An 11908-nucleotide genomic window follows, 5' to 3' on the forward strand; every position below is an offset into this window, starting at 1 on the left:
CCATAACGCATTAACTATTAAGAACACGTGTCCTTGTGTCCTTTCAGAAGGCGCACAAATCACCCGCACTTCAGAACGCGGACTGTCTTCACCCCTTCCAGATTTCTTTTTTCTCAAATAATAAAGATTAATATAGAATAGCATGTGATGTAGTGACAGGGAAATGGACTCTCCGCTCAGAAATCAAAATTTTTCACATCTCAGGAAGGACCCTGTGGGTTTTATTCTGCATTGTTCTTTGACTTAACAGTCTTAGTAAAATACACATGAATTCACAGTTCTTACAATTAATAATTTATGGAACAGAAAGCACTGCAGCACATACACTGAGTTCAGTGACACATCCAGCTACACAGATCAAAACTTAATGGCTGGAATAAATACTCGAGTACGTGCACGACCAAAAAAATGTTTTAAAAAAAAAATAGCTGAGTCTGGTAAATAGTGTAAAACTTACAGCACACGCTGGCAGCAGCTTTGAACCATTCAGATTCACACAGAGACGCAATTCTTGCAGTTTACACACACCCTTCGATTCAGTCGTGTCACAGGTCAAACATCCTGTCGTATTGTTTTCACAATGGCTGAAAACTGAGGTAAACTTTCCTGCTGAAAACTGAATGTCAACGTTTCACTTTCCCACAGATGGGGGCCTCGTCATGACCGTCTCGTCGTGACTTCGGAAGTCCGTCTCTCGGTTACGGACGGGTTCCGGTCAGATCAGGCATAACAAGAGCCCATCCATCGTTAGTAACCGCTGGCGTCTGGGGTCTATCCTGGAAGCACAGGGCACGGTTCACCCTGGATGGGACGCCAGTCCACCGCAGAGAAGCCCCTTCTCCTTCATTGAGTTTCCGAATTGTGTCCCCTTCCGTCCCCCCACATACAGCGGGGAGGCTTTAATTCACAGAGTGGGAGTTGACGGGCGGTAAAGTCCTGGGCGAGGATCGTTCCCTCAGGGCCTGCGAGAGCAGGGTGCAACCTTCGGAGACGGCGCAGGCCGAGCTGCGCAGACGCTCCCGGCAGTCGGACGTCTTGGCGCTGTTCTCCAGCTGCTGGCACAGGTCCCTGAGGCCCTGAGTCAGGGGGACGCAGGCCGCGACCACGCTCATGGCGCCCCCCAGGACGGCCGTCTGCACCGCCCTTCCGTCAGAGCACACGGAAGCGGCCCTGCCCAGGAACTGGGGCTCAGTGGCGAAACCCACAAGGGCGTGCACGGCCTGCAGGAGGGGTCCGCTGAAGAGCACGCAGCGAGAGCGGCTCAGCTCGCTGGGACTTGTCTTCACTTCCCGCACGCAGGCCAGCAGCGCCGATGCACTGGTGCTCATGCACTTCACGCTGAGCTTGAACTGCTCCTTGGCAAACCTGTCCTTGGACCTCTCGCTGGCCAGGACAGAGGCGTCCGTCAGGGTCTTCAGGTTCCTCGAGATGCTCTGGGACACCTCGAGGAGCAGCTGCGGCGTCAGATCCGCCAGGGCGGTCATCCTCAGTGTGGCGCAGCTCTGTTCCACCTCGTGCCGGCAGCGGGTCACTTTGTAGCGGTCGACGAGGCCCGGCAAGGCCGGTTGCGAGCCGGGCATCTCCATGGCGGCCAAGTAGGCGGCGTGCGCCGAGAACTCGGTCAGCGACACCACCAGGTCGGCCATCTCCAGCAGCCGGTCGCCCACCTCCGTAAACTTGCCCATGTTGAGCAGGCTCTGGATGTCATGGGTGAGGATGGAGAGCTCCTTGGTCCGCGCGATGACCGTGTCGCGGCACTGCTCGAAGGTCTCGGCGACCGGCAGCCCCTCGGCGCCGACCACGGGCCGCGTCTCGCTCGAGAGCAGCAGCAGGTCAGCCACCAGCTGCATCCTGCCCTTGCAGGTGTCGCAGATGTTGCTGAGCCTCCTGCGTTGCTGCAGGCTGGCGCTGGACACAGGTGCCGGTGTCTCCCCGGAGCACTTCCCCGAGCCGCCGCTGGCCATAGCGGGGCGCTCAGCCTGATTCCGTCGTCAGGCGCCTTCGAGGGCCGGTTAAAGCACACATTCCACTGCGGGACCAGTTCAACACACTGCTGCTCCCTCTGCACGCACACATTAAAAAAGAACCCTGGGATCTGGTCACACTGCCCTCAGGAAAAACATGTACAGCACCACTTTTACTGACCTCTGGGACAATGAAGAAAAAAAAAAAAAACACATGGGTTGTGTCTGAAGCTAAATATTACTCACAGGACCCAAAGTGAAAAAGCAACAGCATCCCCCAAAATTCCTCTTCGGGTCTCCAGTGATAAACGCATTTGTGTGGATCCCAGAAAGCAGCCGCATAGTTCACTTTCCCACTAAATATGTTCTATTAACTATATTTTTACTGTCAGAAAAAAAAAAATCTTCACCTTCAATGATTTCCTGGGGCCACAAAATAAATACGGATCGATCTGGACGCGTTGATGAATAACTGATCATTTCCGCTCCGCCGGATCGATAGTGCGGCTTCACAGTGACACTTTCACAGACTTTCTTCTTTATAAAGTAGGAAAACACAGGTATGTTGCCGCTGATCGCGCCTTCCCACGCTGCGTGTCACGCGGCTGCGTGTGTCGATTCGAACTCCGCGCCGCGCGCCGTGGGGGGCAATCGAATCCGGTGTCTCTCGGCACGCGATCGGCCCCACGCAGCATCGTGAGTTCACACTCCGACGGGCGGATCCCGATCGCTTCTTCGTCACACAGACTCACGCGCGGGGGTCCACGCGCGTGCCTATTGTCCACGGGAGCTCACCGAGCGTCGCTGCGCGGTTTCACTTTTCATACTACTCATCATCAGCGGCGCCCTGTTCCGGCTCATTCTCCCTCTCTCTCTTTCTCTCACACACACAGACACACACACACACTGCGCACACGTCCGCTCTTCTCTTCGCGCCCACTCGGACGCTCCACCGTGAACACCGTGAACTGAGCTCCGCATCGGGCTCGCGCTGCATCTTCAGTGTCAGGAAGCGGCGGAGGGTGTGGCCCCCGTCCTCCTCCTCCTCCTCCTCTTCCTCCTCCTCCTCCTCCTCCCGGCTCGCTCGCGCCGCTTCATCACCCGGCGAGATGAGGGAGCACGCGTGCGAGTTCCAGCCACATCGTGACCGCGCGTTGACCGAAGCGAAAGGACTCCCTGCTGCCGCGCGTCCCCGTGGTTTTTCTCTCTAAGTGAAGTCTCCCCCCCAGGCCTCGTGCTGCTTGTGGGAGTGGGAGGAGACGAAGCGGAAGGGGGGCTTCTGCCTTGAAGTCGGAGGATCCCATTCAAGTGGCCTCCCCCCAGAGAAGCGGCGTTGGCCGCCTTCCACTTTGCCTTCCTGGATTTTATTCGCGCCGGTCTATTCGATCGACGGAACGTCTTGTGTATAGAATATAAACTGTACCGTCGGCCTTTCGCTGGATGTTCACAGAATCACAGCACACATCGCTAAGCTGCGCTTGCTGTGCGTCCGCCTTTAATGCCCCGTTGTACATTCCCGCTTTTCCTTTAGCTGTGTGGTGAGTTGACAAGACGGGAGGTTATAACAGAAGTAATTCAATAATTAACATAATGGCAATAATACGTTGTTCATTATTAAAGCATGACGATGATTGTCTAGTAATATCGTTCGTCCCTTTCCTGCACACATGTATATATATAATATAGCTGGTCCAAATTATCCAAGTGTAATTTGTATAGTTATGAAAGCAGAAATAAACCGGACTGTTTCTCTAAATAACAAATAGCGATCGAAGCCGTCAGGTTAATTACCAGTCCTCGATTTGGAAAAAAGATGTTCACTTTCTTTTTGACTGCCTCTTTTTTCTCTTGTTCATTCTGTTCCCTGAGAAATCTGTCCTTTCTCTGTGTAATTTCTCAGTAAATGTTAGATGAATTCAGGAATGTATTTCTGGGAACGGGTCTTCAAACTATTTGTGATGTTTCGCTGAAAACAAAATCTTCCCTACCTACCCTATTTTCTGCTACATAACGGACGTGAACCGCAGATCCTACTGGGCGGGTCCAACGTATTCAACGAACGGTGCTGATGACGACATTCCCGCCGCTGTCATTCCCGGCCTTTTTTAAAGCGCTATAATACACGGAGGGCGAAAAATAGCCAATCAGAAAATGTGGGCGGGGTTTGTTGCACTCGAGGCACCTAATGGGACACTTTCTAGTGCAGGGGAGTTATGGCTTCTCAGCTGGAATCGGCACAGATATCGGTAACACTGAACACTAAGAAAGAAAAAAATACCGATTTCACATAAGAACAGAAAATGCCAGATGAAATTCTCATCTGAAATGCTGCATAAATGTGGAGAAACAAATTACAAGGATGGAAAAAACAACGGCACGATGATCTTTCACATCAGTTTCACAGATTAACTTCCGCCGCTTTTCAAAGGAAGCGATATTTTCAATGAAGGTTACTCGTCCGTTAATGGTTTTCTCATAACTTTTCATCTGAAATGTCTGTGAGGCCCATTTCAAAGTTTTGCTGAAGTTACTGTAAAATAAAATAGTAGCAATAATGGCTGTGAAATGGTTCCATTATGATTAATTATGGAAAATACTGTAAGTATGTCAGTGAAACGGTGTGAATTTCCACTATTTTCTCCTCAACACCACAAATTTCAACTAATTATTCTTATAAAATACATAGACAAAATCACTGGAGTATATGAACTCACAAACTCTGTATAGGGCAAATAGTATTTTCATTTTCTTTTCGGCCCGCGTTTGCTGCTATAGTCTAGAGTAAAATTAATAAAATTACATCCAAGTAGGGGGGTGCAACGAGTTTAGCCGGGTCCTGCTCTCCGGTGGGTCTGGGGTTCAAGTCCCACTTGGCGTGCCTTGCGATGGACTGGCATCCCGTCCTGGGTGTGTCCCCTCCTCCTCTGGCCTTACACGCTGTGTTGCCAGGTTAGGCTCCGGTTCACCGCGACCCCGCTTGGGACAAGCAGTTTCAGACTCTGTGTGTGTGTGTGTGTGTGTGTTGTGTTGTGTGTTCATTCAAGTGGTCCTGACTTGCTTCAGTCTGGTTAAAAATGCTACATGTCTTTTCTGCTCATTTTAAATACTTATAAAATCATCACCCACTGCCAGTTCAGGATTTCTGCTGATAGCACAAGACTGGCAGTTGAAGGCTGACTTAGGAAAGCAACTTGGTTCTCCAGTCATCAACACATATACATCCCTAAGGCCTAGACATTGTCGCTCTTGGAAACATCTGAGCAAGTCATGTTGTTGGAGGTTACAGTTCCTGCCGAGAACAGATGGAAGAGACTAATGAAAGAAAGATGGTGAGGAAGTGATGGAGCAGAGGCGTGGCAGGGAAGTCTTTCTACAGGGACTGTAGTATGTTGGGTATCAGAGGCAGCCAGAGGAGAAAGGCTATGAATGTTGTCTTGGGGGCTGTGGAGAGGACATCTAAATAGCAGTTGATCAGGAGAGGTAAGCCCTGGATTCAAAGTAGCACTACCTGCATGCAGGTGCAGAACTCCATATTGCCTGTATGTATATATAATTAATATATATATATGCAATGGACTATATATTATATGCAGGGGGTGTGGTGGCATAGCAGGTTTGACCCGTGCCTGCTGTCTGGTGTGTCTGGGGTTCGAGACCCACTTGGGGTGCCTTGTGATGGACTGGCATCCTGTCCTGGGTGTGTCCCCTCCCCCTCCAGCCTTGCACCCTGTCTTGCCGGGTTAGGCTCTGGCTTGCTGCGACCCCACTCGGGACAAGCTGTTTCAGTGTGTGTGTGTGTGTGTGTGTGTGTGTGTGTGTGTGTGTGTATATATATATCATATCATCCTGGAATTGGCTGTGGTTCGGCACTAAACGTGAAATAAGGTATAACTACAAACAAGATGCCGATGAACAAGATGATAACATAATACAAAACAGTCACCATGTGCAAGTAATAAACAGACAAGCAATAGTGCTAATAATAAACAGTTCTGCTGACAGCAGTGTGAAGATGACTACACTGTCCAGGAGGAGTGCAGTTAAGAGATGTAGTGAGAATATAGGACATGACCAGAAGTGGTTGGGGGTGATGGACCTAGTTGATTTCACTGAGGAGATGGATGGTTTCAGCAGAGAAGATGTCCAAGTGGTGATGGATTTATACCACTTCTGAGACAGCAGTTTGGTGAAGAGCTGACTGCTGAGAGATCCACAGCAATCTTGGCATACCTTTCTTAAGAATACTACCTATGGCAGTGGGATTTGAACTTGTCACCTATGGGTCCAAAGATAACAGCTCTAACCACTACACTGGCCATTGATTTACCAAGGGGCCAACCTGGAAGTTGTCTGCAGAAGTGAATCAGTATCTCCATTGTCTTGATGCCATTAAGATCAAGGTTAATGGTGAGCACACCACAAAAGCAAGATGGTCCACCTCACCACGATTACAGGTTTCATCGTTGTTGGAGATGAGGCCTATTATTGTCATGTCGTTTACAAACTTTACGATCTATCTGTGAAGATAAAAAAATCGTCCAAAACAGCCAAAATAAGAATGTTGGAATAACATCAGGTCTTGGAGTTTTGAAGAATAAATAAGACAGCTGGTGAGATCCTGAAGGGTCAGGATCTCATTAACTGCAGTAAGATATTGGAGAGCAATGACTAGGATTTACTTGTCCTTCCTTTGGTGTTATTAATCTTCACCATGGTACACTCCAAAAGAGGAATATTTCTGAAGTCGGAAATCCAAACCAAGTAACTACATTATCTTTGAGTGAATTTTCACTTCCTTGAAGTTGCCTTGCCACACTTTTTTAAATAATTCATAAATATTCACTCATTATTAAAAGTGGATTGTTACATATTTAGTAGATGCTTTTCTCCAAAGCATCTTCCAATAAACTCTATGTAGTGTTATCAGCCCACACACCTTATTCACCAAGGTGACTTACACTGCTAGATACACCACTTACAATGGGTCACTCATCCATACATCAGTGGAACACACTCTGCCTGTCACTCACACACTATGGGTGAACCTGAACAGCATGTCTTTGGACTGCAGGAGGAAACCAGAGCACCCAGAGGAAACACACACAGACACAGGAAGAACATGCAAACTCCACACACACTGAGCTGGGATCAAACCCACATCCTCTCACACCACCCAGGCACTGTGAGACAGCAGCTCTACTTTCTGTGCCACTCCCATTATCAGAGGCACTGTTGGCCTGGACCCCATAGACTTAAGTGCTTGATTGTGGTACATGCCCAAGAGCAAGATGGAAAACATGCACAGTCTGGATCATTCATGTCACCCTCTTTTGTTCAGATAAAAATAGAAATGTAGTCCTGATGTTTTGGAAAGCAACACAATGGGAAGGTGGCATGACTCACTTTGACACTCTTTTTATTTAAAGCTTTCAGGATGCGCGGCCACATCCCTCTTCCTCATCCTTTATCGCGCTCGTCTGGAACACGGGAGCAACACTGCACACAGCTGAGGAATGACAGCCTTATCGTGTCATTATTATTTTATTAATTTCTGTGGCATTTTGACAGAAGAACGTTAGATTTCAGGAAGTGTTTTTTCTAAAGTAGTTTTTTTTTTCTTTCACGTGTTGAGGTTAATGTGTTCCACAATGAAAACACACACAGCAGGAGTACAAAACATTCCAGGATTTCTTTTCACGGTCGCGCGCTTATCTTTACGCGATGAAGGCTATTTTTAGTAACACAGGCCAAGGGCTCTAAGCCACGCCCCCTCACGTGACCGAAGTGAAGAAAGCCTCGAAGCCAATCATAGTCGTCCAGCTGTAAAACATGGCGTCGCCCTTGCAGAGATGTGTGGGGTTTCTTCTCTGCGTCACTTTAATTTATGTTTTTGCAGCAGACGAGGGAAAAAATGCAAAACCGAAGAAGAAGAAGGATATCCGCGATTACAATGATGCAGATATGGCCAGACTTTTGGAGCAGTGGGAGGTAACCGGTGATGTTCTTGCCTGTACGCGTGGCTAGTGTGAAGACGTACGAAGCTGTGTCTTGTGCCTTTTCTTCATTCAAGTTGTGTTTTGCAGCGTTGTTCCGCTTTTCTGCCACCTAGATAGGTAAACGTCGTTCGAAAATGACCCTATTACGAATCCGTGCTTCGTTCCACTGTGCTTTCTGCCTTTGCTTGCACCAAAAGCTTGCCCAATAATATCATGAATATCTAACTGCTTACTTTTTAGTTTAAATCTGATGTCTCTGGTGTGTGATGTGTGGTTGGGTGCTTGAGATGAGCAGGTAGATGTAGCTACTTGTGACACACAAAAGTAGCACAAGAGTTCTGAGATTCTGCTCTTTGCCTCACCTGCAGGAAGATGATGACATTGAAGAAGGCGACCTCCCAGAGCACAAAAGACCTTCAGCACCGGTGGACTTCTCAAAAATTGACCCCTCGAAGCCGGAGGAGCTCCTCAAGATGACCAAGAAGGGAAAGACCCTCATGGTATTTGCCACTGTGTCGGGGGACCCCACCGAGAAGGAGACGGAGGAGATCACAAGTCTGTGGCAGGGTAGTCTCTTCAATGCCAATTTTGATATTCAACGGTAAAGCTCTTTTGTCTTTCCTATATTTATATATATTTACATTTTCACAATTTAAAGACAATGCATAGTAGCAAAGCATATCAAAATATTAAGACTACTGTTCATGTGACTGGTGAGTTTGAAGTGCTTCCAGGATAGCGTACCTTTGTTTTTATGCAAGACAACGTGCAGAAATTATTTCACAGCGAACATGGCAACCCTCCTTTCAGAATAATTGTAAGTGAGGTTCTTGCAGTCTCGCATAGTTTGAAATGATCAAGGAGATTTTTGTTTTCAATGTTGCGGTATTCAGCATAGCGGCCTGTGTGTTCCCTAGGTTTGTAGTGGGGTCAAACCGAGTCATCTTCATGTTGCGTGATGGGAGCTATGCTTGGGAGGTCAAGGACTTCTTGGTGGCACAGGACCGCTGCGCTGATGTGACTGTGGAGGGCCAGGTGTACCCTGGGAAGGCAGCAAAGAATGACAAGGCAAAGGAGAAGGACCGTAACAACATTAAGACAAAAAAGAGTGACAACAAGGACAAGAAACCGAGCAAAGAGAATAACAAGGCTAACAAGCGTGAGGATCTCTGAGCTTCTCCCTTCAGATGGTTTGGAGGAGCTCTGAGTCCTCTCATTTGGTATAGATTATGGGGCGTTGGAAGAGGACATTATTGCAAATGTTGCCATTGAGCACAAACATGGTTTTTCATGTCAAATGTAAAATTTCTCATACTTGAATGACTCACCAGTATATTGAACATGACAAGTAGTTTATGGATTCAGGTTCTGTTGGAGAGATAAGTCATGTTTGCTGGATTTTAAAATGACTTTTTTTTTTTTTTTTTTTTTTTTTTCCCCTCTCCCTCCTCTCTCCACACTTGTTTCAGTGATTCCATTAACAATACTTGACTGCATATAGTGCCATTGAATAACAAATTATACACTCAATCTGTTGGTTAATCTCTTATATAAGAAAATTAGTCAGAGCATTGTTTAGTTTTCTTCTCTTGTTTTCCTGAAGAGTGTTCTTCAATGGGGAAAAGTCTTACAGGATTTTTTTTTTTCTTTTTTTTGTTACAAAATTTTTCCAACATGTATGGATTTGAAATTAAAGTTGATTTTCCAGGTATAACTGGGTGAAACTTTTTTGGGTAATTGGAGGGAAAAAAGTTGCAATACAGTCAGTTGACCTGAGGAAATTATATGCAGTAATACCTCAGTTGTTGAATCTATTACATTAAATCTTTTTTAAATCCTATCTTCTTTAAAAAGTTGCTTGTTTTAGCCTTATTTCATACTGATGAGTTTAATTTATGTAAATGTTACATGTTATTGCAGTGAAGAGTGAATTTCAGTATTAATGATCAGAGGGTTCACTGATCTTTTTTGTCATTTTCCATTTCAGCGTTGTGATAATGAAATAATGTCACTGTCTTCAGCACTTTAATGCTGTTTTCACTTACATTAAGATCTTATTTGATTTCCTACACACTAATTTCAGTGCTGTTTGTTATAGTAATAATTTTGTGCCTGCAATCTAAAGTCCATCCAGAAAAGTTGGTGTTAGTGTGCTATAACAATACAATTGTTCTTTACACAGCACAGGTTTCCAGTTCCAACACATACACCATAAAAGGAGTTTTCTTAAACTCTAGAATCTTTTATTCATTATGCATTTCCTACTTCATGCAATAGGCTGATATGTACATGTCTAATCATAAAAATAGCACACTAGTAATCTCTGCAAGTCCTAACACACATGATAGTTTTACCTTCATTCACCTACTAAAAATGAAGCAGTATACAGTATTGTATACTCTTACTATAGTATTGCATCCAGTTTTAAAACAATTCAGACTATTTACTTCTGTTCCCAAAGTAATGCTGGGAAGCTGCGTCTCCCGGCACAAACCTGCAGTTTGTGTTCACAAGAAATGCTGCAGTGTTTTTGATGCTTTTCTCTTAAGTGACTTAGTATTAAGTGGCTTATAGTTATTTGTACATTAATACCTTAAATTGCTCCAGTAAAAATTATTGTACCATTTTTAGTGGTACTATAGCAGGAGTTGGAATTTGAGCATCAATCCTAATCACTACACCACCTGCTGGCCCACATCTTTCTTTTTACTGATTTCAGCTGTGGAAAGGGAGAATGTGTGTATTTTTTGCATCATTTTCATTGTATCCATTAACATTAATAGAGCAATAATATCACTAATAAGGACAGTTTGACAAGGAGGACAGGGCTGTGTTATGATGTACTGATCTTCAGTTTACAATGATGAGATCTTCCAGAAGCAATGTACATTTGGAAAAGCAAGGATTTGAGATACCGGCTTAAGGTGAACTTGGATTCTTAATGACAACTAAAAGGTTCCTAAGAAAGCTGAAAAGGTACGTGGAGAAAACTCCAAAGAAATATAACAAGTGGTGTAATAGACATGAAAACCAAGGCAGAGCACTGAGCAGGAGCTCAGAAGGAAGGTGAAAGCCACGAGTGAACGAGGGAGCAGCCGATGGGCTAATGAAACTGGGGAACCAATAATCAATCAATGGCAAGCAAACGAAGGGAGGAGGCGCCATCTAGCGGCCGCTCGTGGCGATGGGTTTTATTTCAGACTAAGGTTTCCAGCCACCCAGCTTCAATAACCGCCTGTACAGTTTAATTTCCAAATAAATTCTGCTTCCGCTAATTGAACAGGTTTCTCTTTTAAACTTTTCAGGAACAAATTAGGTTTGGAAACTGGGAGAAGGTTGTATTCGAAACAGTAGCTCGGTATCCGGACGGTCACTTTTCGAGAACACAGTACGTGTAAAAAGGCGTTTGCGTCTTACCCCATTAGAATTCATTGATTCATTCAAAAGGAGTAATTTAAATCTTTACTTAAGAAGTAACTATTCAAATGATAATGAATTGAGCCGGAGGACATAACTCTTCTGGTACAGAGTACATTTATTCAGTTTAACACGTAAAAAAAGCCTCTGTAGTTCTACTTCAGGTAACTCAGCTGAACTCGTTATTAACTGTTTGGAAAAGAAGCGCTGGAACTGGGAACAGCTTTGTGTATTTTCTCTAAACGTATTAATAAAAAAAAGAAGTCGGTATTAAGTTAAATTCAATGTATTTTTAGAGCGCTTAAACACAAGCATAAGGCTTAAGGCAAGAAAAAAATGCATCAGATAAAAACAAAGAAGACAGTTGACTAATGACTAGTATAGAACTTTTATAGAGCTATAAGTATCCCTACTGGCCACGGAGGAAAGGAACAAAAACTCCCAGCTGAAAGTTGAGGGAGAAAAAAACCTCTGGGGGTCCACAGGCCAGTGGTTGCCTACCCCTTCTGGGCATTCTAGATTAAGTAACAA

At 45.4% G+C, this 11908-nt stretch overlaps 2 protein-coding genes across 2 annotated transcripts; one reads left to right on the top strand and one right to left on the bottom strand.

The window, feature by feature from the left end:
- Nucleotides 1-220: 220 nt before the first annotated feature.
- Nucleotides 221-3617, bottom strand: LOC108941999 (talin rod domain-containing protein 1-like). Its single transcript, XM_018765002.2, has one exon. It carries the CDS (start codon nt 1962-1964, stop codon nt 900-902), a length of 1065 nt encoding a protein of 354 aa, XP_018620518.2. The 5' UTR covers nt 1965-3617; the 3' UTR covers nt 221-899.
- A 4169-nt stretch (nt 3618-7786) lies between these two features.
- On the top strand, nt 7787-9546 carry LOC108942018 (LRP chaperone MESD-like). The gene is made up of 3 exons (XM_018765026.2): nt 7787-7952; nt 8329-8561; nt 8878-9546. Exons 1-3 carry the CDS (start codon nt 7794-7796, stop codon nt 9131-9133), a joined length of 648 nt encoding a protein of 215 aa, XP_018620542.1. The 5' UTR covers nt 7787-7793; the 3' UTR covers nt 9134-9546.
- The last annotated feature ends 2362 nt before the right edge of the window (nt 9547-11908 follow it).

Source organism: Scleropages formosus, chromosome 7 (assembly GCF_900964775.1).
Source record: "Scleropages formosus chromosome 7, fSclFor1.1, whole genome shotgun sequence".
Lineage (NCBI taxonomy): Eukaryota > Metazoa > Chordata > Actinopteri > Osteoglossiformes > Osteoglossidae > Scleropages > Scleropages formosus.

Coding starts and splice junctions, on each gene's coding strand:
- LOC108941999 (XM_018765002.2), bottom strand. CDS start 1,964: ATGGCCAGCGGCGGCTCGGGGAAGTGCTCCGGGGAGACACCGGCACCT.
- LOC108942018 (XM_018765026.2), top strand. CDS start 7,794: ATGGCGTCGCCCTTGCAGAGATGTGTGGGGTTTCTTCTCTGCGTCACT. Junction 7,953..8,328: donor GACTTTTGGAGCAGTGGGAG/GTAACCGGTGAT, acceptor CCTCACCTGCAG/GAAGATGATGACATTGAAGA. Junction 8,562..8,877: donor GCCAATTTTGATATTCAACG/GTAAAGCTCTTT, acceptor TGTGTTCCCTAG/GTTTGTAGTGGGGTCAAACC.